The 26292-nt window shown below is 38.3% G+C and overlaps 1 protein-coding gene across 1 annotated transcript in view; it reads right to left on the reverse strand.

Moving 5' to 3' along the window:
* Window positions 1-26292, reverse strand: part of CTNNBL1 (catenin beta like 1) — a 218439-nt gene that overhangs the window by 59604 nt on the left and 132543 nt on the right. Inside the window, exon 11 of the mRNA XM_078150210.1 lies at window positions 25560-25741. Coding sequence (XP_078006336.1) covers window positions 25560-25741 — 182 coding nt within the window. The remainder of the gene's footprint in view (window positions 1-25559; window positions 25742-26292) is intronic.

The following is a 26292-nucleotide window of genomic DNA, read 5'->3' on the forward strand; positions in this document are numbered from 1 at the left end:
AAGCAATTTTTATTACGTATTTCTTTGTATCTTTAAAACCATCTTATGAAGCAGGTAGCATACGATAGTGCTGTGCTTTAGAACAGCATACTAAGATTCTGATAAGTCATGTATCAAAACATATGTCCACAGCATAACAACACTAGACGCACATGGTGCTTTTATCATTTTTCAAATTCAAGTCAATTTAACAAACATTTATGAAATATTTGCTACATACAAGGAGTTAAGGGAACTAGCACCATGTCCCTACCTTCAAGGAGCTCATGGTCTAGTAGAGGACACAGAATACACACATAAAGAACTCTCATTAAAAACTACTGCTTTGACAGTTAAAAGGGAGGAGAGAACATCTTTGGTCAGGGATGGGATGCAAGGAAGGCTTCAGGGAGGAAACAGTGTCTCAGGCAGACCTTGAAAGATGGGAAGGATTTTCTACAAGTGAGCAGTCTCAGGTAATGATGAATAGTCAAATCTGATCAGCATAGGATGTCCATGAAAAGAAGCAGTGGGAAATAAGTCTGGAAAGGTTGACTGGTGTCAGAGTGTGAGTGAGACTTTGCATACCAGGCTCAGGAATTTGGGCTTTATCGACTAGACAATGGGGAGCTACTAAAAGATTCTGAGCAATAGAGTAATATGATAAGAAATGCATATTAGGAAGATTAATATGACAGTGCTATACAGGATGGATTATGGAGATGTGAAGAGACTGGTAGAAAGCTATTATAATAATCCAAATAAGAAGGAATAAGGACTTGAATTAGGGTCATAGCAGTGAGAATAGTAAGGATAAGATGCTTGTGAGAAGTTATTACAAAATCAGAATCAACAGGATTTGGTAACTGATTAAGTGGCAAAGAGATAGGAGTAAAAAATTATTCACACCTGAATGACTGGTGGGTACCATTAACAGAAAGAGGAAAGATGTGAGAAAGAATAGGTTTGGGGGAGGAAGATAATGAGTTTTGTTTTAAATATGCTGAGTTTGAGATATGGATAGAACATATAGGTGGAAAAGCCCAGTGGACATTTGGAAAAGCTGATTTATAGCTCAAGAGAGAGAACAGGACTAGAAACAGAAATTTAGGAGTCATTTCAATAAAATGTAAACTCTTTGAAGGCAAGACTGTTTATTTTCTACCTTTACAACCCCGGTACCTAGGTACAGTGTCTTACACAGGGATGTGTTTAATAAATATGTGTTGAATTGAAATAAGATGAAAGAAACAGTAAAGCCAAATGAGTGGATCAGACTGGCAAGTAACAAATCTAGAGCAGAGAGGAAAGCTGAGGCTAAAGTGGGGGAAAATGCAAAAGAGACAGAGTAAGAGAATCAAGTGGGTATGGAGTAATGAAAAATCTGGGGAAGACAGTATCAAAGAATCAAGAATATAAGATGCTGTTGGTGTTTTCTCATCTATTATTACATACTGTTTTGTTTTATTTTCACAAACATTCTGTGAGGCTGATTAGGCTCATATCTTAATTTTTTTTTCAGGTTAAGAAACAAAGAAGAAATGATCATAAGGTCATATTGTCAGTGACAGAACCAGGACAAGAACCCAGGTCATACAGCTTTTTCTACTTACTCATGATGCTTCTATTCACTCAAAAGAACTTGATAAAACATAAGCCTAAAATGGATTATAAGGAACATAGTACTTAGAGCCCAAAGGGCCCTTAGACATCATCTAGTTAAAGGAATAGGGATTAGATCTGGACCTGTGATTTCTGATGAGGAAATTCCTTCAACAATACAGGTCCACACCTTCTTGGCAACTTACTGTCTTAAAGAGTTGCTCACAATAATGTACTGAGAAGTTAAGTGATCTGCCCAATATAACACAGATAGTACATGCTGGAGGTGGGGCTTGAACCCAAGTCCTCCTGGCTTTGAGGCTAGCTCTAACCACTATACCACGCTACCTCTCTCAGCTAGTCCAAATCTTCCATTTTATAAATGAGAAAATGGAGACTCAGAGAGACTATTAAACAGAAGAGCTGGGATTCACACTCAGGTCCTCTGACTACAAATCTAGAACTGTCTTCATGCCATGTCTTCAGAATTTTAAATGGTAGAAAAGTTAAAAAAAAAAAAAGACCCTACATAATTAAAGCCTCCTTTTAACAGTTCAGGAATGTTCAACTACTCCCAAGTGCCTTTATAATACAATACAAAATCCTCAGCTTGGCTTTTAAAGCCCTTCAGAGTCTGGCTTCAGCTGACCTTTCGATACATAATTCACATTATTCCCCTTCATGTACTTTATGCTCTAGTCAAGCTGATCTACCCAATCACTGTTCTCTAAATCTGGCCTCCTACATTCTGTCCCTGTACCTGTGCAATGACTGTGCCAGTGGTTGGAATGGATTGCCTCCTCACTTCCAAATCTCAGAATCCTTAGCTTCTTTCAAGGCTCAGTTTAGGTACCAGTTCCAATGATTCCCTTGAATGCTAGTGTACTCCTCAAACATATTTCAAAACAGTGAAATCTCCCTGAAGTCAGGACTATTTTTCGGTTGAGTCTTTATATCTCAGTGCCCACTACAGTGCCTGGCATATAAATAACTGCTTATTACATGCTTTCTGAATTAAAAGCTAGCTCACAGGCTCTCATGAGAGGGAAGGAACCTGTAAGGTCATATCAACCAATCAACAGGTATTTGTTAAGTGCCTACTATATGCCAGGTACTATGTTAGGTGATGGGGACAGTCAGTAAATAAATGTGCCTACTATGTGCTAGTCTCATTAAATGATGAGAGAACAAAGAAAGGCAAACACAGCCCCTGCTCTCCAAGAAACTTACAGTCTGATGCTCAGTGAAGTGAGCAGAACCAGGAGAACACTGCACACAGTAACAGCCATGTTGTGCAATGACTAACTTTGACAGACTCAGCTCTTCTCAGCAATGCAAGGATCTAAGACATCTCCAAAAGTCTCATGATGGAAAATGCTATCCACATCCAGAGAAAGAACTATGGAGTTTGAATGCAGATCGAGGCATACTATTTGCTCTTTTTTTTCCTTCTGTTTTGTTTTGTTTACTCTTTCTTGTGGTTCCTCCTTTTGGTTCTAATTCTTCTTTACAAGATGCCTAATGTGAAAATAGGTTTAATAGGAATGTATATGTAGTCTATATCAGATTGCGCACTGTCTTGGGAAGAGAGGTGGGTAGGGAGGGGGAGAAAATTTAAAACTCAAAAGTTTATGGAAGTTACTGTTAAAAACTAAAAATAAATTAAAAAAAAAAAAGAAACTCACAGTCTAAGGCCTACAGAATAATAACCAGGACACGGATCCCAGATCAAAGGAGAACAGCAGTCCTGTCAATCTGAACCAGCTAGCTATAGCTGAGTCCAGCAGCAGGGTACTATTTCTCAGACCTAAACCAATATCAGGAACTTGCAGAGATTGGAGGAGGTGCGGGAGGGAGAGGAACCAGTGCATGCCTTAGATTACTTTGGGAACACTGGAAGCCTGAAGGTCACCAATCTGAACTGTCCCTAAGATCCTAGACTGATCCAGCACTCAATACCCTAGGAAAGTAGCAACAGGACTAGCTCAGACCTTCCCTCCAGAAGCACACAAAGTCTGAAGTCAGAAAGTAGGATGGAAGAATGAGCAAACAAAAAAGAATCCCACTATAAAAAGCTATTATGGTGACAGGAAGACTCAAAACAAAAAACCCAGAAGACAAAAATTACTACAAAACAGCTAGAAGCAAAACCTTAAAGAAAAACAGAGAGGGCACAAATTCAACAAGAATTCCTAGGAGAAAAGAAGAGTTTAAAAATGTTTTAAATCAATAAAATGAGAGTGCTAGAGGAAAAATCTGGAAAATAAGTGAGGGCTATGGAAGAAAGAATTGGAAAGGGAATTAACAACTTGGCAAAGTACAAAACTTTCCTAAGCCACAAACTCACTGAAAATTAGAACAGACCAAACAGAAGCCAATGCTTCCACGAGACAATAAGAAACGCTAAAACAACATCCAATGACTGAAAAAATGAAAGAAATCATTGGACTAAGGGGCAGCTAAGTGGCATAGTCGATAGAGTACCAGCCCTGGGGTCAGGAGGATCTGAATTCAAATTCAACCTCAGACATTCGACACTTACAATTGTGTGACCCTGGTGAGTCACTTAACTTGCCTCAAAGTTAATGGCCTCAAACAAAAAGAAAGAATTATTGGACTACCCGAATGCCATAAGCCTGCCTGCTGTGTCTCTTCCTCCCCCACCTGGGTAAAGAGTCTAGACATAATATTTCAAGAAATCTTATAAGGAAACTGTCTAGATCTCTTAGAACCAGAGGGCAAAGTATAAATAGAAAGAATCCATCAGTTACTTCCTGAATCCTCAAAGGGAAAACTCCCAGAAACATCACAGCCAAAATCTAGAGCTTACAGGTCAAAGAAAAATACTGCAAGCAGACAGGAAAAAAAAAAATCAAACACTAAGAAGCCACAGTCAGGATCACATGTGATTTAGTAGCTACAACTACAAAGAAGCAGAGAGCTTGGAATATAATATTCCAGAAGACAAAGGATATAGGCTTACAGCCAAGAACAACTTACCAAGCAAAACTAAATATAATCTTACGGGGGGGAAATGAACCTTTAATGAAATACAGGACTTCCAAGCATTCCTGACAAAAAAGACTAGAGCTGTGTAGCAACTCTGAAGTTCATAAATAGCAGTTAAGAGAAACATAAAAAGGTAAATGCAAATGAACAATCCTAAGGGCCTAAACAAGGAAAAACTGATTACATTCAAATATGGGGAGAGGATACGTGTGTTCCCTCTGAAGCCTATCATTATCAGGAATCACAGAGGGAGTCTAATTATATAAGAATGGAAAGAGAGAGGAAGACAAATACCCTGAGAGGAAAAACGAAAGGAAGGTTAAGGAAAAGAATCTCTAGGCATCTAGAAAAACAAGGATGAAGGGGGGATGAGTAAAAGAGAGAGGCTAACACTTGAGCCTTATTCTCATTGGAACTGGTCAAAAGTGGGAAGAATACACATACATATACAGAATTAGGTATGGAAATACATTTCACTCAACAGGAAAATAAGAAGGAAAGAAGAGAAGAGGGAATGTTCCTCATACATTAAGGAAGAGATTAGCCCTAAGCAAAACAAATTCTAATTATGGATGTGCAAAAATATTTGTAGTGTTGTTGTTGTTGTTGTTTTGGGGTGACAAAGAATGGGAATCTAAGGGAGTGCCCATCAATTGGGGAATGGCTGAACAAGTTGTATTATATGATTATGATGGAAAATTACTATGCTGTAAGAAATAAAGAAGGCAATGGTTTCAGACAGACCTGGGAGGACTTAAATGAACTGATGGACAAGTAAGTGAACAAAACCAGGATACCAATTTATACAGTGACAACAATACGATAAAGACAACTTTCAAAGAATAAGGATCTCTGATCAGAGTAATGACCAACCATTCCAGAAAACTAATGATAAAACATGCTACCCACACCTCCTGATAAGGAGGTAAGAGTAATATTCTAAAACACCTAGAGAGAATGGAGTATCAAGGAGGAAAGAGTGGGAGAAAAGAGTGATTAACAGTGTTAAAAGCTGCAGAGAAGCCAAGAAAGATGAGGATTTTTAAGAAATGGCTACTAATTTTGCAATTAAGTGAGTCAGGGGCTATAAGCAAAAGTACAACCGGTACTAAAAAGCATAGCAAGGGAAGCTCTGTCATCATGAGGTCAGGTCTCAGCAAGTGCAAGAAGATGGGGGAAGCAAGAAAGGAAAAGGTTTTTTAAGATGAAACTCAGCTTGTTACCTAAGTAGCAGGCATAGAGAAGGGCTGGGTAGCTAATTTAGAGTGGAATTTGGGGTTCGGGGGTGAAAAGGATGGGAATATTTGAGCAGTTGAGGGAGATGGAGAACTGGGTTTTCACAACGGCAGTGGCAAGTGGGAGCTCAGAATCACTGAACTGGGTTGGGCGCAATGGGGTAAAAGTATGCTCATCACTGGGGAATGAGTTTGGACAGGTTGTCATTGTCCACAAGGGTTCATCTTCAAGTGGAGCTGTCCTAGGGCAGCTTTTGGACAACAGTATTCAAATCAACACTATCATCTTTGGAAGGGAAGTGTCAATCAACTAATGTCGACTTCCTGGCCCAAAACACTCCTTTACTCCCTCACCACCATTCTCCTAAGTGTTATCTCCCAGATTAGAAAGTAAACTCCTTAAAGGCAGGGACTGTCTTGTTTGCTTGTATCTATATCTCCAGAGCTCAGCACAGTGCCCACCACATGTAAACACCTAATAAATGTTTATTAATTAATAAATATTTGTTCATTCACTCATTTATTCATTCACATTCCTAAAGTTACAAATGTGACCATATCATTCTACTCTCTAAGATAAAATATAAATTCTTTTGTTTAGCTTTGAAAGGCTGGGTCCCAGTCTCTTTTTCCAACCTTTTACACACACACACACACACACACACACACACACACACACACACACACACTTTCTCTCTCTCTCTCTCTCTCTCTCTCTCTCTCTCTCACAATATACTCTCTACAGTTCAGCCCAACTGGCCTTCCTACTGTTCCTCACAGACAAAACTACTCTGTCCCCCACACCTGGAATGAATGCCTACCTCACTCCCACTCTCTTAGAATCCCTTATTTCTTTCAAAACTCTTCTCAAGCCATATCTGATACACAAAGCCTTTCTAGATCTCCTTAGTTGCTCAACTCTTTCATCCTCTGAAAATATCATAGCATCAAGGGAGCTCAATGTAACACTTATGTATGTATAATGTATACAGCAGTCATCAAATCACAAAAAGATTTTATCTCAAAAACTGATTTGTAAGTGGGTGGTTTGGAATTTGAAATATGTCTTTTTATAGAAACAATATATGGGCCACCCAAAAAATCCTCATTAATTAGTCTAAGATAATCTCAAGTGTATTGCTAATAGTCTAGATTCCATGGGAACAGTGGTTCCCAATCTGTTGATGTAATGCAAAGCATACAAGAATATCTACGCATAATGATCACAATCTTTCTGATCTTTTTCCCAACAAAATATGCAATATGGTTCAGCATAATAAACATACTTTCTGTAGATTCAATCATGTCTCTCACATGCATGTACTGTCTTTCAAATGTATCTTTGTCAAATGTATATCAAAAGCGTTAGTGAATTACTGAACTTAGAGTGAAAGGAACTGAGTCCCAGGATCCAGCTCTGCCACCGATACCTATGTGAGTCTTAGGTAAGTCACTGAACTTCTCTGGGCCCAAAATATCTCATGTGTAAATGTAAAGATCAGATGAAATGCCTTCTGATGACTCTTCCAGCTGGCGGGGATGGGAGTAGGTCTATGAAATCTTTGGCTGAGAACCACTGATTGAGGGCATAACTATCAAAAGGCTGAAGTGGAATGCTGGGATGTACTTCCTCCCTCCCTCTCCTTTCACCCCACCCACAATAAGCTACATCAAAGATTCCCACACACACACTCTCTACCCTCCAACTGCCAAGAGTAGCAACAAGGACCCCAAAGGGCAGGGAATGGGGGAAGAAGGGGAGAATATGAGGGGAATACAAGAAGAATCTATAGGGGCTGTAGCCAAGGAGACACAGGGGGTCTAGCCTGCCTTTTTTCCTTTCTGCAGCCATGGCCCGATATTTTTGAATAGGATTTCTCTCTTTCCTGGCCTATAACAATAATAATATTAGCTGACATTTAAAGTTTAAAAGGAATTTTGCATATGTAATCTTATTTAATCCTCATAAAGATTCTATGAGGTAGACAGGGAAATTAAGGAAACTGAGGGTGGAAGAGGCTAAATGCTCATGTCTGACTGTTTCCCTCACAAGAATGCCACTGATGCCTCTCTTACTGAATATGCATCTCTTCTTGCTGATGACTGAGTTCAGGTAGGCCAGGTATGTCATTTGGGGCTGCAGCTTGGGCTCCCTTGCTTTTCTAAATATGTTATTCCATTCCCTTCTGCAGTTTCTCAGGGATGCAAAATAATCTTAAGTTATTTGAATTTTCATTTCTTTATACTTGAACTTCTGGTCACTTGTAGAATTTGTCACTAAACTGTTAAATTTAACAACAATGTGTCTTGGAACTTTAAGAGCAGGGTTTTATTTGTTTTATTTTTTTTTCATTTGTTTTCTGAAGGTATGATCTGTGGATTCTCTCAAATTGATTTTTTTCTGTAGTTCTAAGCAATTTTTTCCTTTTAATCTTCTGTTTTTAACATTCATTTTTTAAAATTTTGAGTTCAGAATTCTCTACCCTTCTTCTTACTCTTTCCCCACTTATTGAGAAGGCAAACTGTATATTATGAAGCACACATGCAAAATCATGCAAAACATTTCCATATTAGCCATACTGCAAAAAAAAAAAATCAAGAAAAATAAAGTATGCTTCAACCTGCACTCAGAATTCAACAGTTCTCTCTCTGGAAGTAGATAACATTTTTCATCACAGGTGCTTTGCAACTGTCTTGGATCATTGTCCTAGTCAGAGTAGTTAAGTCTTTGACAACTGTCATCATTGCAATACTGTTGTTACTGTGTACAATGTTCTTTCTCCTTGTTAAGCTCATTTCACTTTGCTTCAGTCCATATGAGTTTTCTCAGATTTTTCTGAAAAAATTACCATGCTGTTTTCTTGAATGTTTCCTGAATTATGGTATCCTGTTGTTTTTTGTTTTTGCTTTTTAATTAAATATGATCTTCTGGGAGGCCTATGATTCTTAAACTGTCTCCATATCCTGTTTTTGAGGTCAATCACTTTGGCTTGTATTGCGTTCACATGTTCTTTTAACAACTGTTGCCTTTTACTTCTCCTTTGCTAGATTCTCCTCTTCTTCAGCATTTTTTGTGTTCCAAATCTGTTAATCTCTCTTTTGATTCTTTAGAGAAATTCTCTATTATGTTTCCAATTTCTTCTCATTTGCTAAATGAGCTTTTAATTCTGCAGAGAGCTGTAAGTTCTGACCTATATTTGCTGTTAATTTCTTCATTTCTCTTTTGAACTATACCAGGGTTTGTTGTTGTTCCACATTCTCTTGGGAGACCACAGGATTCTGTATTTCATCAGAGTGTTCACTTTCCTTTGTCTAACAGTATTTAAGAGGACTCTCAATTATGTTTAAGGATTTATTACTCATCCTTTCTCTATTTTTAGCATCCTCTTTCTTCTCTAGGCTTTTGAAGGTTTCTTCATTGAAATCTTTAGTGTTGCCCTTTTTTGTGTTCTCTGATCATTCATTTTTTACATCACATTCCTCTTTTACTGGCTTCCAGGCTGCCAACACTTCACATTGGGGGATATAGGATTCACCAGGTTGTATCCCCAAACTGAGCAGCCTCTTGGGTGGGGATATCATTTTTTCAGATAAGCCCAGGGGTTATTAAATGGCAGGAAGATGTATCCTGCCTCATTTTATTTTATTTTATTTTACTTTGGGGGGCTAGGCAATGGGGTTAAGTGACTTGCCCAGGATCACACAGCTAGTAAGTGGCAAATATCTGAGGCCGAATTTGAACTCGGATCCTCCTGACTCCAAGGCCAGTGCTCTATCCACTGTACCACCTACCTGCCCCTTCCTGCCTCATTTTAAAGCTTAATGCTGGGCTCATAATTTCCATAAGCCTTCTGTAGTATACTACTATTGACAAAACTGGGTAATTCTGAGAATTTGGGTATTTATATTAATATTTCACTTGTTATTTGATAACTGAACAATTTGCTAGAAACCAGATTTAAAATTAACTTAATTCTTGCTGAAACTAGAACGCTTCTGATATCATTTGGGGAAGATAACATACATGAGAAACATCATTTAGGCACAGAAACTGTTGGAGAAAAGGTAAGGAAAATATTACATTAGGCATCCAACTTAGAGGGTCACAGTATATAAGGAAAGAGTCAGCATGGCAATTTTGTTGTTGTTCAGTCATTTCAGTTGTGTCCAACTCTTTGTGACTCCATTTGGGGTTTTCTTCGCAAAAATACTAGAGTGGTTTGCCATTTCCTTCTCCAGCTCTTTTTACAGATGAGGAAACTGAAGCAAATAAGCGACTTGCCCAGGGTCACCCAGCTAGTAAGTGTGTGAGCCAGATTTGAAACTCAGGAAGATGGATATTTCTGACTCCAGACCCAGTGCTCTATCCACTAGCAATTAAGTATGGATAAAATAAAGACAATAAACCTTGCTATAATGTGATCTTATTCTACAAATTCATATAAAAGTCATATTGCCTAAAATATCATATATGACTATACACACACACACACACACACACACACACACACACAAAACCCAAAACACATATGATATAGCTTCCACATAAGGCAGATTTTAGTCCTCTCCCAACATTCAAAATTATACTTCATCAGAAATATCAAGTTACTGAATTGTGGTGGTTTTTTTTAAAGTTAAAACAAATTAGCTATATGGTCTTTCGCATCTATCTCCCAATGATTTATCATCCGGAAGGCTGCTAACTAGGTTTGTGAATATTGTTTTTCTAGATTTACTTGCCACTAGGCATACTTATGAGGGACATGATTTATCAGTGATCAATACATTTAAGAAAGGTACAGGAATTTTTTTTTAGTAATTATCAAAAGGATATACGTAATTAATTTGATTTCAAGCTTTTGCCTTACAAAATTATTAATCCTTTTCTTTCCATTTTCTTGGCAAGGAAGGGAAAACAGTTGTATACTTATTGGAAAATTTAGCTTGAACCTCTGTTTCATTCTAAATGGGAGAAGCAGGTGAAAGTATGGGAAGGAGATGGAAGTGGATTAAGAGATATTTAACAAGAAGAATTCGGGCAACTTACAATCAGAAACACAGTTGTTGGGATGCAAGTCACACCCTATGACTCCTCCAAAGCATCTAGTTTTTAAAATGAGGATTTACTTAGAATTTTAAAATCAGTATAGAACATACATATTTTAACAATCCAACATGTAAGATGGTAGCTATGTAAAGAACCCTTTTTTTGTTTCTTTTAAATGATGGTACCTGAAAATGATTTTTACTTGAGGATTTTTTGACAATACGTAGACTGCTCAACTTCTTTCCATTGTTATGCTATCTGAAGTTATCAACATCTGGATACCCAGAAGCAAAATCAATCTTACTACAAATGCAAGCCATAGGGGTGTGTGTGTGTGTGTGTGTGCGCGTGCGCCCACGCACGCATACATACATGTATATATGCCATTAAAAAATACAATTCTGCATTATAAATGATTACATAGAACACTTCCCTAACATCCTACAGCATACCATATATAAAAATCTCATTCAGTATTAGTCCAAAAGGTAAAAGAAAATGTTTCCAATATTTAATTGTACTATTACTACTGCTTTTAGCAGTAGACATTTTTTGTTCTTCTTATTCTTTTCTTCCTATCTTGCTCTCATGCTTTTTGGCATAACGTTTTCAGTCATGTTGTCAAACGCCTTCAATGAGGATGACCGTGACATCAAGGTCAGCTACCAACCACACCGATGGTAAACTCTTCAACTTGAAAAGGCTACAAGCCAAAACCAAAGTAGACAGAATGTTGGTGCATGTTTTTTTATTCACAGATGACTGTGCACTCAATGCAGCCTCTGAAGCTGAGATGCAACAAAGTATGGGTCGTTTCTCTGCTGCTTGTGCTAATTTTGGCCTAACAATTAACACCAAGAAGACACAGGTTCTCCATCAGCCACCACCACACCATCCACACATGGAACCATTGGTTACAGCAAATGGAGCAGTTTTGAATGCTGTGGATAAGTTCACTTACCTTGATAGTATACTTTCTAGAATTATAAACACACTGATAATGAGGTTGATGCAGGCGTTGCCAGAGTTAGTTCAATGTTTGGGAGGCTCCAAAGGAAAGTATGGGACAGAAAAGGTATTAGATTGACTACCAAACTGAAGGTCTAGAGAGCCATTGTTCTGACCTCATTGTTGTATGCCTATGAAATCTGGACAGTATAGTGGTGCCATGCCAGGAAAGTGAATCACTTCCATTTGAATTCTCTTAGGAAGATTCTGAAGATCACCTGGCAGATTCTAAACTGCCAAGCATTCAAACTCTACTTCAGAGAGCACAACTCCACTGGGCTGACCACGTTGTTTGAACATCAAATGTATGCTTCCCTAAAAGACTATTTTATGGAAAACTCACACAGGGCAAGCATTCACATGCTGGTAAGAAGAAGTGATATAAGGACACTCTCAAGGTCTCTCTTAAGAACTCTGGAAGTGACTGTGTAACATGGGAGACAATGGCACAGGACCACCCAGCATGGCATGCCCTCATCAGAGAAAGTGCTGTGCTCTATTAGCAAAGCAAAATTGAAGTAGCTCAAAAGAAACTCGAGATGCACAAATTTAGAGAATCCACCCCAAATACTCACATGGACTATTTGTACCTGATCTGTGGTAGAGTGTTCCAAGCTCGTATTGGTCTGATAAGCCACAGTCAGGTGAATTGTAACCTGACGTTGACATAGTGATGTCATTTTGGTCCTCTTCTAGAACGAAGGACAACAACTATCTTTTCTACCAAATTAAATCAACAAATATTCATTAAACACCTACTACGTACAAGGTATTACGTCACTGGGATCAAAATTTTAAAGCTAACAGGGCCTATGAAGACCATCTACTTAGTTTAATACCCTCATTTTATGGGTGAAGATATTGAAGCCCTAAAAGGTTAATTGGCATAAATCTAAGGATCCTGACTGCTTGGCCAGTGTTCTTTACATTATCATTTGTTGCCTTTTACTACTACGTACAATCAAATATTTTCACATTTTAAAAAAATCCTTTAAAAAACATGTCTCCCAGACCCCTTTCTGCTCAATAATCAGACTTGAGAGAGTTTCATTCCTCTCAAGCATTAACTCCACGACCTCACTATCCAATCTAGAAATCATTATGCCTTCTTCAGAAAACACTATGCTATCTTCTGAAGTCTTTCAGAGATGGGGTTTTTTCCCCTACCTGTATTGATAATCCTCCTCCTCCTCATGGATCTTGGAGTATAGAAGGTATAAAAAAAGGATATTCTAAATCTCCTGCTCGTGGATCCTTCACTTCACTCCACTGTGAATAAGGAATCCAATGGAGCTGCATTTAGTTTTGCAACTGAATGCTTATATGCACAAATCAAATTTATTAAATTCAATTGGATTTTAGATTTATTAGGGCATAACTATTTAAAGGAACTCCACAGTGAAGACATTTGTGAAGAGAAAAATCCTTTAGTGATGCAAGTGCCCATCAGCTAATTTAGAGATGCAGGACTTCTCACAGATTCAGTATCCTTAAAGTATGACTCACTTTTTTTTAAAATTTTTTTGCTTTTAGGCAATTGGGGTTAAGTGACTTGCCCAGGGTCACACAACTAGTAAGTGTTAAGTGTTTGGTCTGAGGCCGGATTTGAATTCCTACTGACTTCAGGGCCAGTGCTCTATCTATTGTGCCACCTAGCTGCCCCAATGACTCACTTCTTACCATGCCCAACAAAACCCTGATCTTCTCCGACAACCTAAAATGAATAGGTAATAACTGAAGTACTGACAAACCAAGGGGTACAGAATTTAAAGATATCTGCAAATCATTCCATCAGAGATTATAATTTTTACCTTTATACACACACACACTTTCCTATATTATACAAACTATTCCTATAAAATTTGATCTAAGTTATAAATGAAAATTAGTTATCCTGATAAAATGATAAAGTCATTAGTGGGAAATTTTGTAGTCAAAGTAAGAATTCTACCTCTGCACAACAGAGAACACACTCCAGACAAGAAGAAACCACAAACACCAATTATTCCCTTCTTTGTCTTATCCACACAGCTTCCCAACACAAAAATAAGAATCAAGCTTCACTAATTGAAATACTTAAATAATCAAACTGGTACTACAGAAATGATTTAGGAAAACCTTTGGCAACCTGGTTAGTTCCTCTTCTGAAGGATACAAATTAATAAACCTCGAGGAAGTTGTCAGTAGGAAGCATTTTTAAAAATTAAATGGAGGGGATTTGGGACACCATTCAAGCCGTGAGACATTTTAAAAAGGATGGGGTTTAAGGGTTTGCGATTAAGCTTCAAAGTTAATAGTCCATTAAGACAAACAGCAGCCCTTCATTTGGTTGCTATTGTTTTTAGTCTCTTGGCCTGCTGGCCCAATGAAGTCATGGTCCATGGCCTAACTTCATAAGCACAAGGGCCAAGACATTAATATTTCATACTTAAAGACTACTGTTGTAACATCAAAAGACTCCTGTTGCATGTGGAATAGCTGGGGACTGAACGTTTGGTATGGGAGTTGGAAGTTCGGGGTTCTAACATAGGTGCCTGCCCCTGTGTGCCCATGTGAATTAGAAAAGTCATTTGATTTATTCATTCAACAAATATTTATTAAGTGCCTACCAGATGAAAGGATCTAAAGCCATGGGGAATACAAAGAAAAGGACACAGTCTCTGCCTTTAGAGAGCTTACAGACTAATAGGAACACACAAGACATGCACACAAACGATTACGTCACAAGGCAGAATCTGAAAGTACAATAAGGAAAAGACAAAGTGCTTTCTGGGTTCCAGTTTCCTTTTTTGCAAAAGGATGGCCTGGGACCAGATGATCTCTAGAGGCTCTTCCAGCTCAGTTGTTCTATGACTGTGGAAGGTAAAAGGAGTGACTGTCGTAACCTTCTGAAAAAAACATCTGCGTTCTTGACAATAAATAGTCTCTCTGCTGAAATGTTTTCCTCATTGGGAAATAAACAACAGTGACAAACAACTTTCTCCCTGGGAAATATATGTGGATTAATCCTTTCCAAGGCTTTAACCAGTTAGCAAACCAGATGTGCAATGCTCAAAATCATCCCCTCTAGCCTGAATTTTGAGGAAAGTCCCCAAATCCAAACACATTGTACATTTCTGTATCCTTGTATTTCTATCATCCCAGGTCAAAAATGAGACAGCCAGCTGGAGGGGGGGAAAGGGAACTGATCCAGAAACAGTCCATTTATAAGGTTTTCAAATAGCAACAAAAACAACAGCAAGACATTTTAATCCTTGTTTAACATAAAGTGGCTGTTAGTAAATGGCTTTAATGCTATTCTTAAAATTAAACACCGTTCACTCTTCCCACAGTTCATTGTTCCAGCTTTCACTGCCAAAATCTCCTCTATAATTTTGAAGGTTTAGGAAAACAAGAACAGAAAAAAACATCCTTGGTGTTCTTGGGTGGGGTAAGATGGGAGGGGGTGTCAGGAAGGGTGAAAAAGGACTGTTGAAGAGGGAGGCACTGGGGGCTCCTCACCAACCAAGGAAGGAATGACATATATAGCTAGAGAAATCTATGTAGGAAAAGAATCTTGAAACATCTATTCTGTAAATGGCAAACACAAGGATGATCATCTCTTCACACTACAATGATGTCCCTTTCTGGGAAAGCAAGGGGTGGACAGCACTTTAACAACTCACTATTATTTGAGACAGCATGGCTTTGATTTGCTAAACTTTAAAATCATACAAGGTAAGAAAGAAACGATTAGGACCATACCTGATAATCTTATGTTGTTTTTGCGACAATGTATGTAGTATTATTATTATTATTCCAGCCACATTAGCCAATTCTTGTCATCCCCATTATTAACGCCCCTAGATAAACCTGGTTCCAGTAACCTTAGAGAATTAGGCCATATGGTAAAAATATACAGCAAAATACTAGCACTTAGCACAGTACCTGGCATAAAGTGGGCATTTAATAAATGCTAACAGAGTGACTGGTTGACTGACAATAACACAATAAAGATGCTTTGGACGGCATGCAGGTAACCAGTGCTGGAGGACACCTACCAACAATAACAGCAACTAGTAGAGCACTTTCCCAATTCCCTTCACACACAAATATGATCTCATTTCAACTTTACAATAGACCTTATGTAAACAGTATGTTATTATCCCTATTTTACAAGTGAGAAAACAAGCTCAGAAGAATAAAATAATTGTCCCAGCCACTTAGCAAATGGAAGAGATGGCCCTAGAATTCAAGTCCTTCAATTCCTACTCCCAGGCCTCTTTTCATTGCTCCTGCAATGTTGATGAGCAGAGACAATTTTTTAAAAAAAGTGGAATGGAGAGCCAAAAGCCTAGTGTGGAAACCATCAATCCAGATCATCATTTCACCTCCTTCAATAAGCCTTTTATTTAAAACCACTCTGACCACTCCTTTGTTCTGCCTTCCCCTATTGTACCTGAGTGCTTAATTTGACTGCTAACATTTTGCATTTGTATTATCTTTTCAAGTTGCTTTCATTTAATTAGAGTAAATGTTTCTCAGGGTAGGAATCTTGGTCTTTTTTCAGATGTCCTCCAGGAATCTAAGTACATGACTACTTACTTCATATCTTCTAGGACATCTGGTTGAATTTTTAGCCTTCATGTGTTTTATTTTTAGGCTTTGCTTGTAGATGTTCTGGAATCATTCACTTCTGAGTTTATTTTGAGCGACTATAATCCTAATAGCCCCCATGTTCACGGAGAACCAGCACCTCTGTTGTGAGGACTTGCTAAGCCCTTCTCAGGACTGCTCATTCACCTTTGGGGTCCACCTGTCACCCAACCCTCACCTGTGTCTCCAAGAAGCTTCAGTGTATGACCACACCTTGGTAAAACCATCTTGGCAGATGGACTAACTGGAATGTAACTGTTGGGCCTCAAATATGTGAGTGAGTTATGGGGATGTCTACACCAAGCATGTGAAGACTTCCCCCAGCAAAATGGATCATAACCTCGCTTAGAACCAGGTCAGACATCAAAGATGCCAAGGTCATCCCCCATATTGTAGGCCACTGCCAGTCACCTTGACTTCTGTCTTGTCACTGGACTTCAATTAATCTGGAAGAGTGAGTCTGACAACTTTGCACAACCATGCCTCACTTAAATGCAATATGCGCGCAAGTCAAGACATGACTAGGAAACATGAGATGTGCAAATCTAGAGATATTTCCATTTCAAATTTTCAAACAAACTATTTGTGCCCGATCTGTGAAAGAACCTTCTGAGATCAGTAGAGATGAAACCTTTAGAGTGAGAACTCATCATGGTCATCCAGCATCTTCTCATGGGATTTTTAACAAGACAAAGGGTGCATGTAACCACATGCACTTGCTCACTCTGCATACCCTTCTCAGCTCTGTCACTCAGAGAGTTAAAGCTCTTAACAGCCTCCAGGGAAACCATGTTAAAACAGCTCAATTAACTTGAACTGCTACAAGCTCAATAACTCACCTACCTAATGAAGCAATACAAGGAAAATTGGACTTATTTTAATAAGAATTTTTTTAGGAGAGACAAGAAATAAAGGTCAAATACCATTTCTGGATTCCATCTCTTCCCTTCCCTCCTATTCTGAAGTAGTTAACACCAAAGAGACAATATATTGTACTCTTCTTTATAAAACCAAGGAAGTAATCAATCATAATACCATATCCAAGGGCAAATTATTTCTCTCTGACCCATCCCCAAGCCAAGTGCCTCCCCTGATCTATTTCTAACGGTTTTATTATGCAAACCTGAATGGATTTCAATTCCAACCATTCCTCCTACAACCAGCTCCCAAAACAGAGACTCAATCATATACAATACTGGGGTATGTGGGCTGTCTTTTTTTTCTCTCACTCTTCATATATACCACAACCTGCCACAAGTTCTCTTCCTCCACAACCTGCCTTTCTGGTTCCAGAACCACTATTCCTTCTTACTCTAAAATATAGCACACTGCTTTTAGAACACTCACATTCAATAGGAAATGGTCTGCCTTCTTCTCATGTATTACTAGATTATGAAAGAATGTGAGGAAGGGATTTCAGAGGAAGGAACTGGGGAAATCTCAACCTCAGACTAGGAAGGCCACCAGGGGAAATCCAAATCTCTTCTACCTTACCCCTAGGTAGAAAAGTCTAAGCATCACAGATTCCTACCCATCCAGACCTTTCCTGACAATCCATATTTTTAGATCTTGATAGATTCTCAGGATGAGGAAAAAGTTGGGAGATCAACCCTGGAAGGTGCTAAGCCCTATCTCTGGTGGGGTCCAGGATGACAGTAGGGTTAGCTTTAAGGAATGACTTCTGGCAGCAGCAAAGAGAAGTGTGTAGGGAAGGGCCTAAGGTGGCCAAGACCGAGGGTATTTTGAAAAAGTAGGACCTAAGTTACTAAATAAGAAAACTGATTTTCTCTCTCTCACTCTTGATGAGGAGGTAAGTAATAATCTTGTTACAAAATGCTCTTACCTACAAAACAATACCTGGCACACAGCAGGTATAAAGCAAATATTTGGTAAATTCCACAGAATTGAACCTGGTTCAGGCTAAGAAGGCTTAGTTAGAGTAGTGAGAAACTTCCTCTAAGGTTCACAAAACTATAGAGCTTTATAAAAAAGAGAAGAGTAGCTAAAGGAATACTTGTGCTACACTTACTTCCACTCATGCCTGGTCAATAGCTTGACTAGTGCAGCCACAGAGCAAGTCAGCAGCAGCAACTCTCTTTTGTGTGGTATTCAAGATTCACAACTCATCCTCAAGAGCTATCAGAGCCCAAACATGCCTTGCAGGGGCTGTCTTACCAAGCCATTGCCCTCACTAATATAATGTTATCCAATTTCTAAGGCGGGTGCTCTAAAGCAAATGTACTGTTACCAGCACACCACTGACACATTTTTCAGAAGGAAAACAGCTGCTCACTGAATCTGTCACTTTTTCCCCTTCTCAAGAACAAATACAAAATAAGATCCTGCTGAAGACTTCTGTTCTTCACACTTGCCTCAATACCACTCAGAATAAAAGCCTGAGAATTTGACTAAAGCATAACTGACCAGGATAGGGCCTTTACTTACTTACTGCCAGTTTCTCAGAGTACTGAGCATAATTCTCCTTCTAAACCTGCCATATTTCCTGCCTTCTCTGGGAATTCTATTTCACCATAAATACAGTCATGGAAGGTGACAGCTGAGGAAAATCACATCACATATTCTTCTCCACACCTCCCTACTAGCTTTTGGCTAATACTTGCCTAGGCAGATTAAAAGTTTGGTCAACAACAAAAGCAAAACAGGTTGCACAAGGACATATCAATGGTTCTCACATTCTGGAGGAGTTACTTATGGAGGATATAGAAGTTTCTTTACACCATTATTCTAATAAACACTAATGAGAATTAATGGTGGAGAGTAGAGTCAAGATGGTAAAGCAAAGAATCACAATTGCCAAATTTCCCCCAAAACCTCTCCTACAAAAAGACAGTTCGGTGAAAACAGCATTGGTGGTGGGCCTTAGAGGATATAACTACAGTAGCAGCATGAGCATTAGGCACACTCAACACATAGAAATAATAAGATGACTGAATTTCTGTTCCAAAAGAGATTCCAAGGGACTCTTGTGGAGCACTGGGTATAAGATCAGGCACCATTTGGCAGCTACATAGCCTATTACCCAAGTTCAGGTCACAGTTCCAGAAAAGAGCAAATATGGTCATGAGGAAGGAGAGGTTCAACCTGGGGAAAGACCAGAGTGTAAGCCAGGAAGGTCCTGACCAGACTTCTCTCTATATCACACCACCTTGGACACACCAAACACCAACAGGCCCCCAGATCAAGATACAGAAGCTCAGGCCAGTCACACCCCACAGAAGTGAGCAAAGCCCAACACTAACATAAAGTCCAAAGTAAAGAAATGGGCTGGAAAAATGAGCAAACAAGAAAAAAAAGAACCTGACCATAAAAAGTTTCTGTAACAGACAATATCAAGACACAAACTTACAAAACAATGACATGAAAACATCTACAAGCAAAGAAAAAAAATACAGATTGGACACAAATCTAACAAGAATTGCTCAAAGAGCTAAAGAAAGATTTTCAAAAGAGAAAAAAAAAGATTTTAGAAATCAGAGGGGCAGACGAAAAACTTGAAAAAATAATGAGAGCCATGCAATAAAATGATGAAGAAAATTAATAGCTCAGTAAAAGAGGCCCCCCAAAAATTGAAGAAAATAACACCTTAAAAATCAGAACTGGCCAAATTATTAAAGAGGTACAAAACCTCACTGAAGAAAATAACTCCGTAAGAATTAGGATTGGTTAAGTGGAAGCAAATGACTCCATGAAATATCAAGAACCAATAAAATAAAACCAAAAGAATGAAAAATAGAAGAAAATGTAAAATATCTCATCAGAAAAACAACTGAACTGGAAAATAGACTGAGAAATAATTTAAGAAATATTGGACTACTTGAAAGTGATGGTCAAAAAAGAGCATAGACATCATATTTCAAGAAATAATATAGGAAAACTGTCCAAATAACTTAGAACCAGAGGTTAAAGTAGAAATTAAAAGGATCCATTAACTAACCCCTGAAAGAAATCCCAGAAAAAAAAACTCTCAGGAATATTATGGGCAAAATCCAGAACTCCTGAGTCAAGGAGAAAATATCAAAAGCATCCAGAAAGAAACAATTCAAACATTATGAAACCACAGTCAGCATCACACAAGATTTAGCAGTTACCACTACAAAGGAGCAGAAAGCTTGGAATGTCATTTTCCGGAAGGCAAAAGAGCTAAGATTACAACCAAGAATAACTTACAAAGCAAAAAATGACTGTAATTCTACCAGAGAAAAAATTTACATTTAATGAAATAGAAGGAATTTCAAGTATTCCTGATGAAAAGACTAGAGCTGAACAGAATGACATTTAATAATAAGACTCAAGAGAAGCATAAAAACGTAAACATGAGTGAAAAATCACAAGAGATTTAACAAGGTTAAACTGTTTACATTCCCATATGGGAAGATGATACATATAACCTCTAAGAACATTATCATCATTAAGGCAATTTGAAAGAGTCTACTTAAATAGAGGGCATGGATATGAGAGAGTCTTCTTATGGTGAGATGATCTCAAAGGAAGAATGGAAGGGTAAGAAAGAGGGATGCACTTAGACAAGGGGAAAAGGAAAGGAAGACAATGGAAAGTTCTCTCACATAAGAGACGTGCAAAGAAGAGTTTTTTACAATGGAAAGGAGAATGAGACTCCTACTGTAGGCAACACTCAAACCTCACTCTCATCTAAATTGGTTCAAGGATAGAAAATTCAAGGAGAGAAAAGAGGTGGAAAAGGCTCATAGAAATGGGGGGAATGAATTATAAGAGGGAAGGTTAATTAAAGGGGACAGCTGTCAGAAGCCAAATCCATTTTTAAGAAGGGGACAGGGTAGAAGAGAGAAGGACAGATAGAAGAGAATAGGATGGAGGAAAATACAGTTAATTACCATAACTGTGAATGTGAATAGGATGAACTCACTCATAAAACAAAGGATAGCAGAATGGATTAGAAACCAGAATCCAACAATATGTTGTTTACAACACCACAATGGAAAAAGAAGGGACAAACAAAATTAAAATAAGGGGTTACAGCAAAATCTACTATGCTTCCACTGAGGTAAAAAAGGCAACAGTAGCAATTATGATCTTAGACAAAGTAAAAGCAAAAATAGACCTAATTAAGAGAGAATTAATGAAAAGAACAGTGCTACTTTGGACAAAATGTTAATGAAGACATAGAACATAAGCTCTCTGAGAAGAGGGACTGTTTCTTTTTTGTCTTTGTGCTCCTGGGCACCTAAGCTTAGTATGTAGTAGATGCTTTTAAAAATGCTCACTGAATTGAAGGACATTAAATATTAAGAATTTAAACCAAAAATAAAAGTAGAGACAGTATTACATTTTTAACAGTAAATATCAGTTTACCCAGAATCCAAATGATTAGGAAACACAAATAGCCAGAACTTTGTTTCTCCATATTCTACTTCTATGAGGAAAATACTGAAAAATAAAAATCTTTAAAAAGCAACTTTCGGGGAATATCATAGATTCAGTGACAACACAACTCATTATCATAAATCTTAACATTTACAATAACTGACATCCAAAATGATGACTGAGAGGTACTATATGATCTTGAAAGGCTTTATGAATTACCAGTGATTAAACTATCTTCAGTACAGCTTTAGTATCAAGACTAATTGCCTGAAAACTGGTCCTCCAAGTATGGCATAGATCAGGACACAGAAACCTTTCAAAAGTGGTATGCAGAGATCGTGTTCCCTTTCTATCTGGTGTGAATAAATCTGAAAATCCTCTCCACAATCTGGCTCCAATCTCTATTTCCCTAACACATCCCTTCTTTACATAGTTTACACTCTAGGCAAATTCACCATTTCCTCAACAAAGGTATCTCTCCATTCCTTGCTTCTGTGACCTTACTCATAGGCAACTCTCTATGCCTAAAATACCCTCCCCCAATCCATCCACATTCTTGCCAATTAAAACGCTTATCACCTTTTAAGGCTTACCTAAATAAACGCCACCTCTTATGTACAATCCTTCCTGACTGTTCTAGCTAGTAATGATCAGGGGATTCTGAACCTGAGGGATCTTTAGAAATTCTCTAATCATGGGATCATAGAATGAGAAAAGGAAAGGACTACAAATGATATCTAGTCCAATGGTGTCAAAGTCAAAAAGAAATGGGGCGCACTAATCTGGGGCAGGTAGGTTGCACAGTGACTAGAATGCTGGACCTGGAGTCAGGAAGACTTATCTTCCCGAGTTCAAATCCAGCTTCAAATATTTATTAGTGGTGTGACCCTGGACAAGTCACTTAACCCTTTTTGCCTCAGTTTCTTCATATATAAGAAGGAAATGATAAACCATTCTAGTATCTTTGCCAAGAAAACCCCAGATGAGGTCATGAAGAGTCTGACAAGACTAACAACTCAACAACGACAACAAACTACACAAAAGGATCCCTATGGGCTGTATATTAACTTGGTTTTAAAATGTGATCTTATCTATTTTTTTGTAGTTTTATTTATTTTTTTAAGCATTACCCAATTACATTTTGATCTGGTTTAGGCTGCACTCAAGGCTTAGAACCTCTGCTCTAGCCCACCCACTCAGTTTATATACGAAGCCTATATAGATTCCATGACTTGCTTGGAAAATGTTCCAAGAGCAGCAGACATCGGGTGGCAGAAATTCAACTCACGTTCTATACCAGGCTGCCTTTTTGCCTCTTCACTCTACCTGTCCAGCTAGAATACACTTCACCTTCCCCATCCAAATCTTAGTTATGCTTCTAGGCCAGCCTCAATTCCACCTCCTTTCCCAATTATTCTTACTGGTATCTTTTCTAAACTTCTATAGCATATATTGTCTGTACCATTATGCCAGTCCTTGATTAACCATGAACTGCATTATTTTATTGTTCCCTCTCTTTCATATGTGTTTTCATGCATTCCTTGAGGGCCTACTACTTCTTTTGTACCCTTGCCACCTACCCTATCCCAACAATGTCAAGCCTATTACTTCAACTTCAAATACTTTTAGAAATCTGTAATTTTATCCAGGTGGTGCTTCCACCACCAATGAAGACAACAACTTCTTCATTTTTTAGTAAACAATTTTATGAGTAGCAGTGGGCAAAAGAAATTCATCACCTGGTAGACAATGTTCTTGTCCAATCCTCATTTTAGTAATTAGGAAATGGACTTGAAGAGGGGAGGTGACTTGCCCAAGGTGAAATAATTAATTAGCACAGCCAGGGTTTAAACCCAGGTCCTCTGACTCTCAAACACAGTACCCTTCCCCTTACTTATCAGTATATTCTCCATCTTCTAGATTCTTGTATCCCTTTGTTTATGCTTATCATGCATTCTTGTGTTATATTTGTGTATATTTCTTATTTACCCTCTATAAAACCATTAGCTAATTGAGGACAGGGGCAAAGTCTTACCTGTCTTTTTCCTCTGTACCCCTAACCCTACCTAATGTTTACAAAGAACCTTGCATACAGTAGGCACTCAATGTTGATGCTATAAAGGTGCTGAAGATAGAAAGGGGTACCAGTTTTGGACTGACTTCCAACTCAATGCAAACACTAGCAACCAGTCAATATGATATCGTTTGCCCACTCTTGGCATATATAGATATTATATAGATGATAAATATGATATGTGTCATATATGATTGAGATATATAGATATAGATAAATAAAACAACTCCCAGTTAATCAAAACATCCTTTTTTCTAATCTTTATCAATAAACAGGAATTACTGTAAGCTAAGTTGAAACATATTTGCTAACGGTTCACTTTCAGAAATACTATAATTAAGGACCATATGACTTTTCAATGTGCTACAGAACTCACCAAATATAATTCAAACATCTTTATTCCAAGTGATGCAGCAAAGTATAGTGGAAAGAGCGAAGTACTTAAAAGTCAAGAAGACCTGGGTCCAAATCCTGATTCTGCCACTTCTTAACTGTGTGATCCTCAATTTCCTTCTCTGTTAAGTGATGGACTAGATCATCTCTAGGCTTATTCTATCTTTAAAAATCCTACAGTAACTTCTTAAGAGCTTTAGATTCTCAAGGTCCCTTTGCTTTAGAAAGGTCCATTGGCCACAATTTATGTTTTAATGCCATAGTCCCTACTTCCACATTCATCCCTGTCTCCAACTTCCAACTCCTTACACTGTGCCAATAATCTATATCCCCTAGAGAGACACTCGGCACAAGCTTCAAATACCACTGCCAGTGCTCATAAATTCCCATCCCTCCAGATTGTGGCAGAAAGGAACTGGCCCTACAGTAACTACTCTGGTTACAGTGTCTCAGAGCACAACTGCAATTCATGGAAGCATTTTGTAAGGAGTGTGTTCCATTGGGGAGGTGAAACATAAAAAGGAGAACTTAGGCTATAAATAGTTTATTCCTGCAATTCCTGATGTTAGTTGAATCATACTTTAATGCAGAAATCCATGAAAGCACCACTTTGGAAATGACATTTGTTACCACCTCATAACTCTTTTCAAAAGGGTCTTCCATCAGAGAGACACCCAGCTACAAATTATAGCTAAGAAAACAAAACTCCCAGACACAGACTTATTAACAGGCCATAAGGAAGGACACCAGGACTCCCAAGCATGAAATAGTTGCTATATCAGTTGTCAGTACATCTAGTCTTAACTCCTTAATTTTACAGGTGAGTAAACTGAGGCACAGGGAAGTGATGTACCATGCCAGGGGCTACACAGCCAGTCAGGAACAGAACTGAGACTAAACTTCATATCTCTTGACTCTAAAGACAACGTACCTCACTGCATCATGCTATGGGGTAGATTTTTCACACCCACTGAAGGGTTAGTCAAAAACCAAGAATGTTTCAATGCCAATCTTTCTTCATTCAATTGAAAGTATATTGGTTTTTAAAAGTCAGATTCAACCAAACCAATTCAACAAGCGCTTGCGAAGTTCTACTACGTGTAGGGCACGGTGTCAGACAGATGGCGGACATAAGAACAAAGTGAAGAAGTGTCTGCTCTCAAGGACGTGATATTCTCCACCCTGTTTTCCCCAGTTCCTGGACTGATCTTACCTTCATGTTCCTTTTCTGTGGTTCCTACTTTCTTGATTTTCTTGGGAGATTTCATGAAGAGAGGGAAGATGGTTCGCAAACCTAAGATGTCAACAAATTTATGGCAGTTGTCAGTGCCCTCAGGTCCAATCATAGCATGATCCAATACCTTCAGGGCACTACTTCGAGAAATCTTCTTTTCCCTAGAGAAAGAAAGGGTTTTTGTAAGACAAAAAACCAAAAATAATCAATCTGAAGGGGCCATGTAAAAATGCCCAAAGGAAAGCCACGGAACAGCATTTATCTAATCCTCTATTTAAAGTGAGAGCTCCTTTGTATGGTAGCAAAGAATTGGAAATTGAGGGGACGCCCATCAGTTGGGGAATGGCTGAACAAGGTGTGGTAAATGAATGTAATGGAATACTATTGTGCTACAAGAAAGGATGAACAGGCTGACTTCAGAAAAACCTGGACAGACTTACATGAACTCAGACTAAGTGAAATCAGCAGAACCAGGAGAACACTGTACACAGTAACAGCCACATTGTGTGATGACTGACTTTGACAGACTCAGCTCTTCTCAGTAATACAAGAATCTAAGACAACTCCAAAAGACTCAAGATGGAAAATGCTATCCACATCCAGAAAAAGAACCATGGAATCTGAATGCAGATGGAAGCATACATACTATTTGTTCTCCTTTTCTTCTGTTGTTTTGTTTTATTTTTTCTTCCTTGTGATTCCTCCCATTAGT

This window comes from Phascolarctos cinereus, unplaced genomic scaffold, assembly GCF_003287225.1.
Source record: "Phascolarctos cinereus isolate Bilbo 61053 unplaced genomic scaffold, phaCin_HiC Scaffold_2;HRSCAF=192, whole genome shotgun sequence".
NCBI classification, from domain to species: Eukaryota; Metazoa; Chordata; class Mammalia; order Diprotodontia; family Phascolarctidae; genus Phascolarctos; species Phascolarctos cinereus.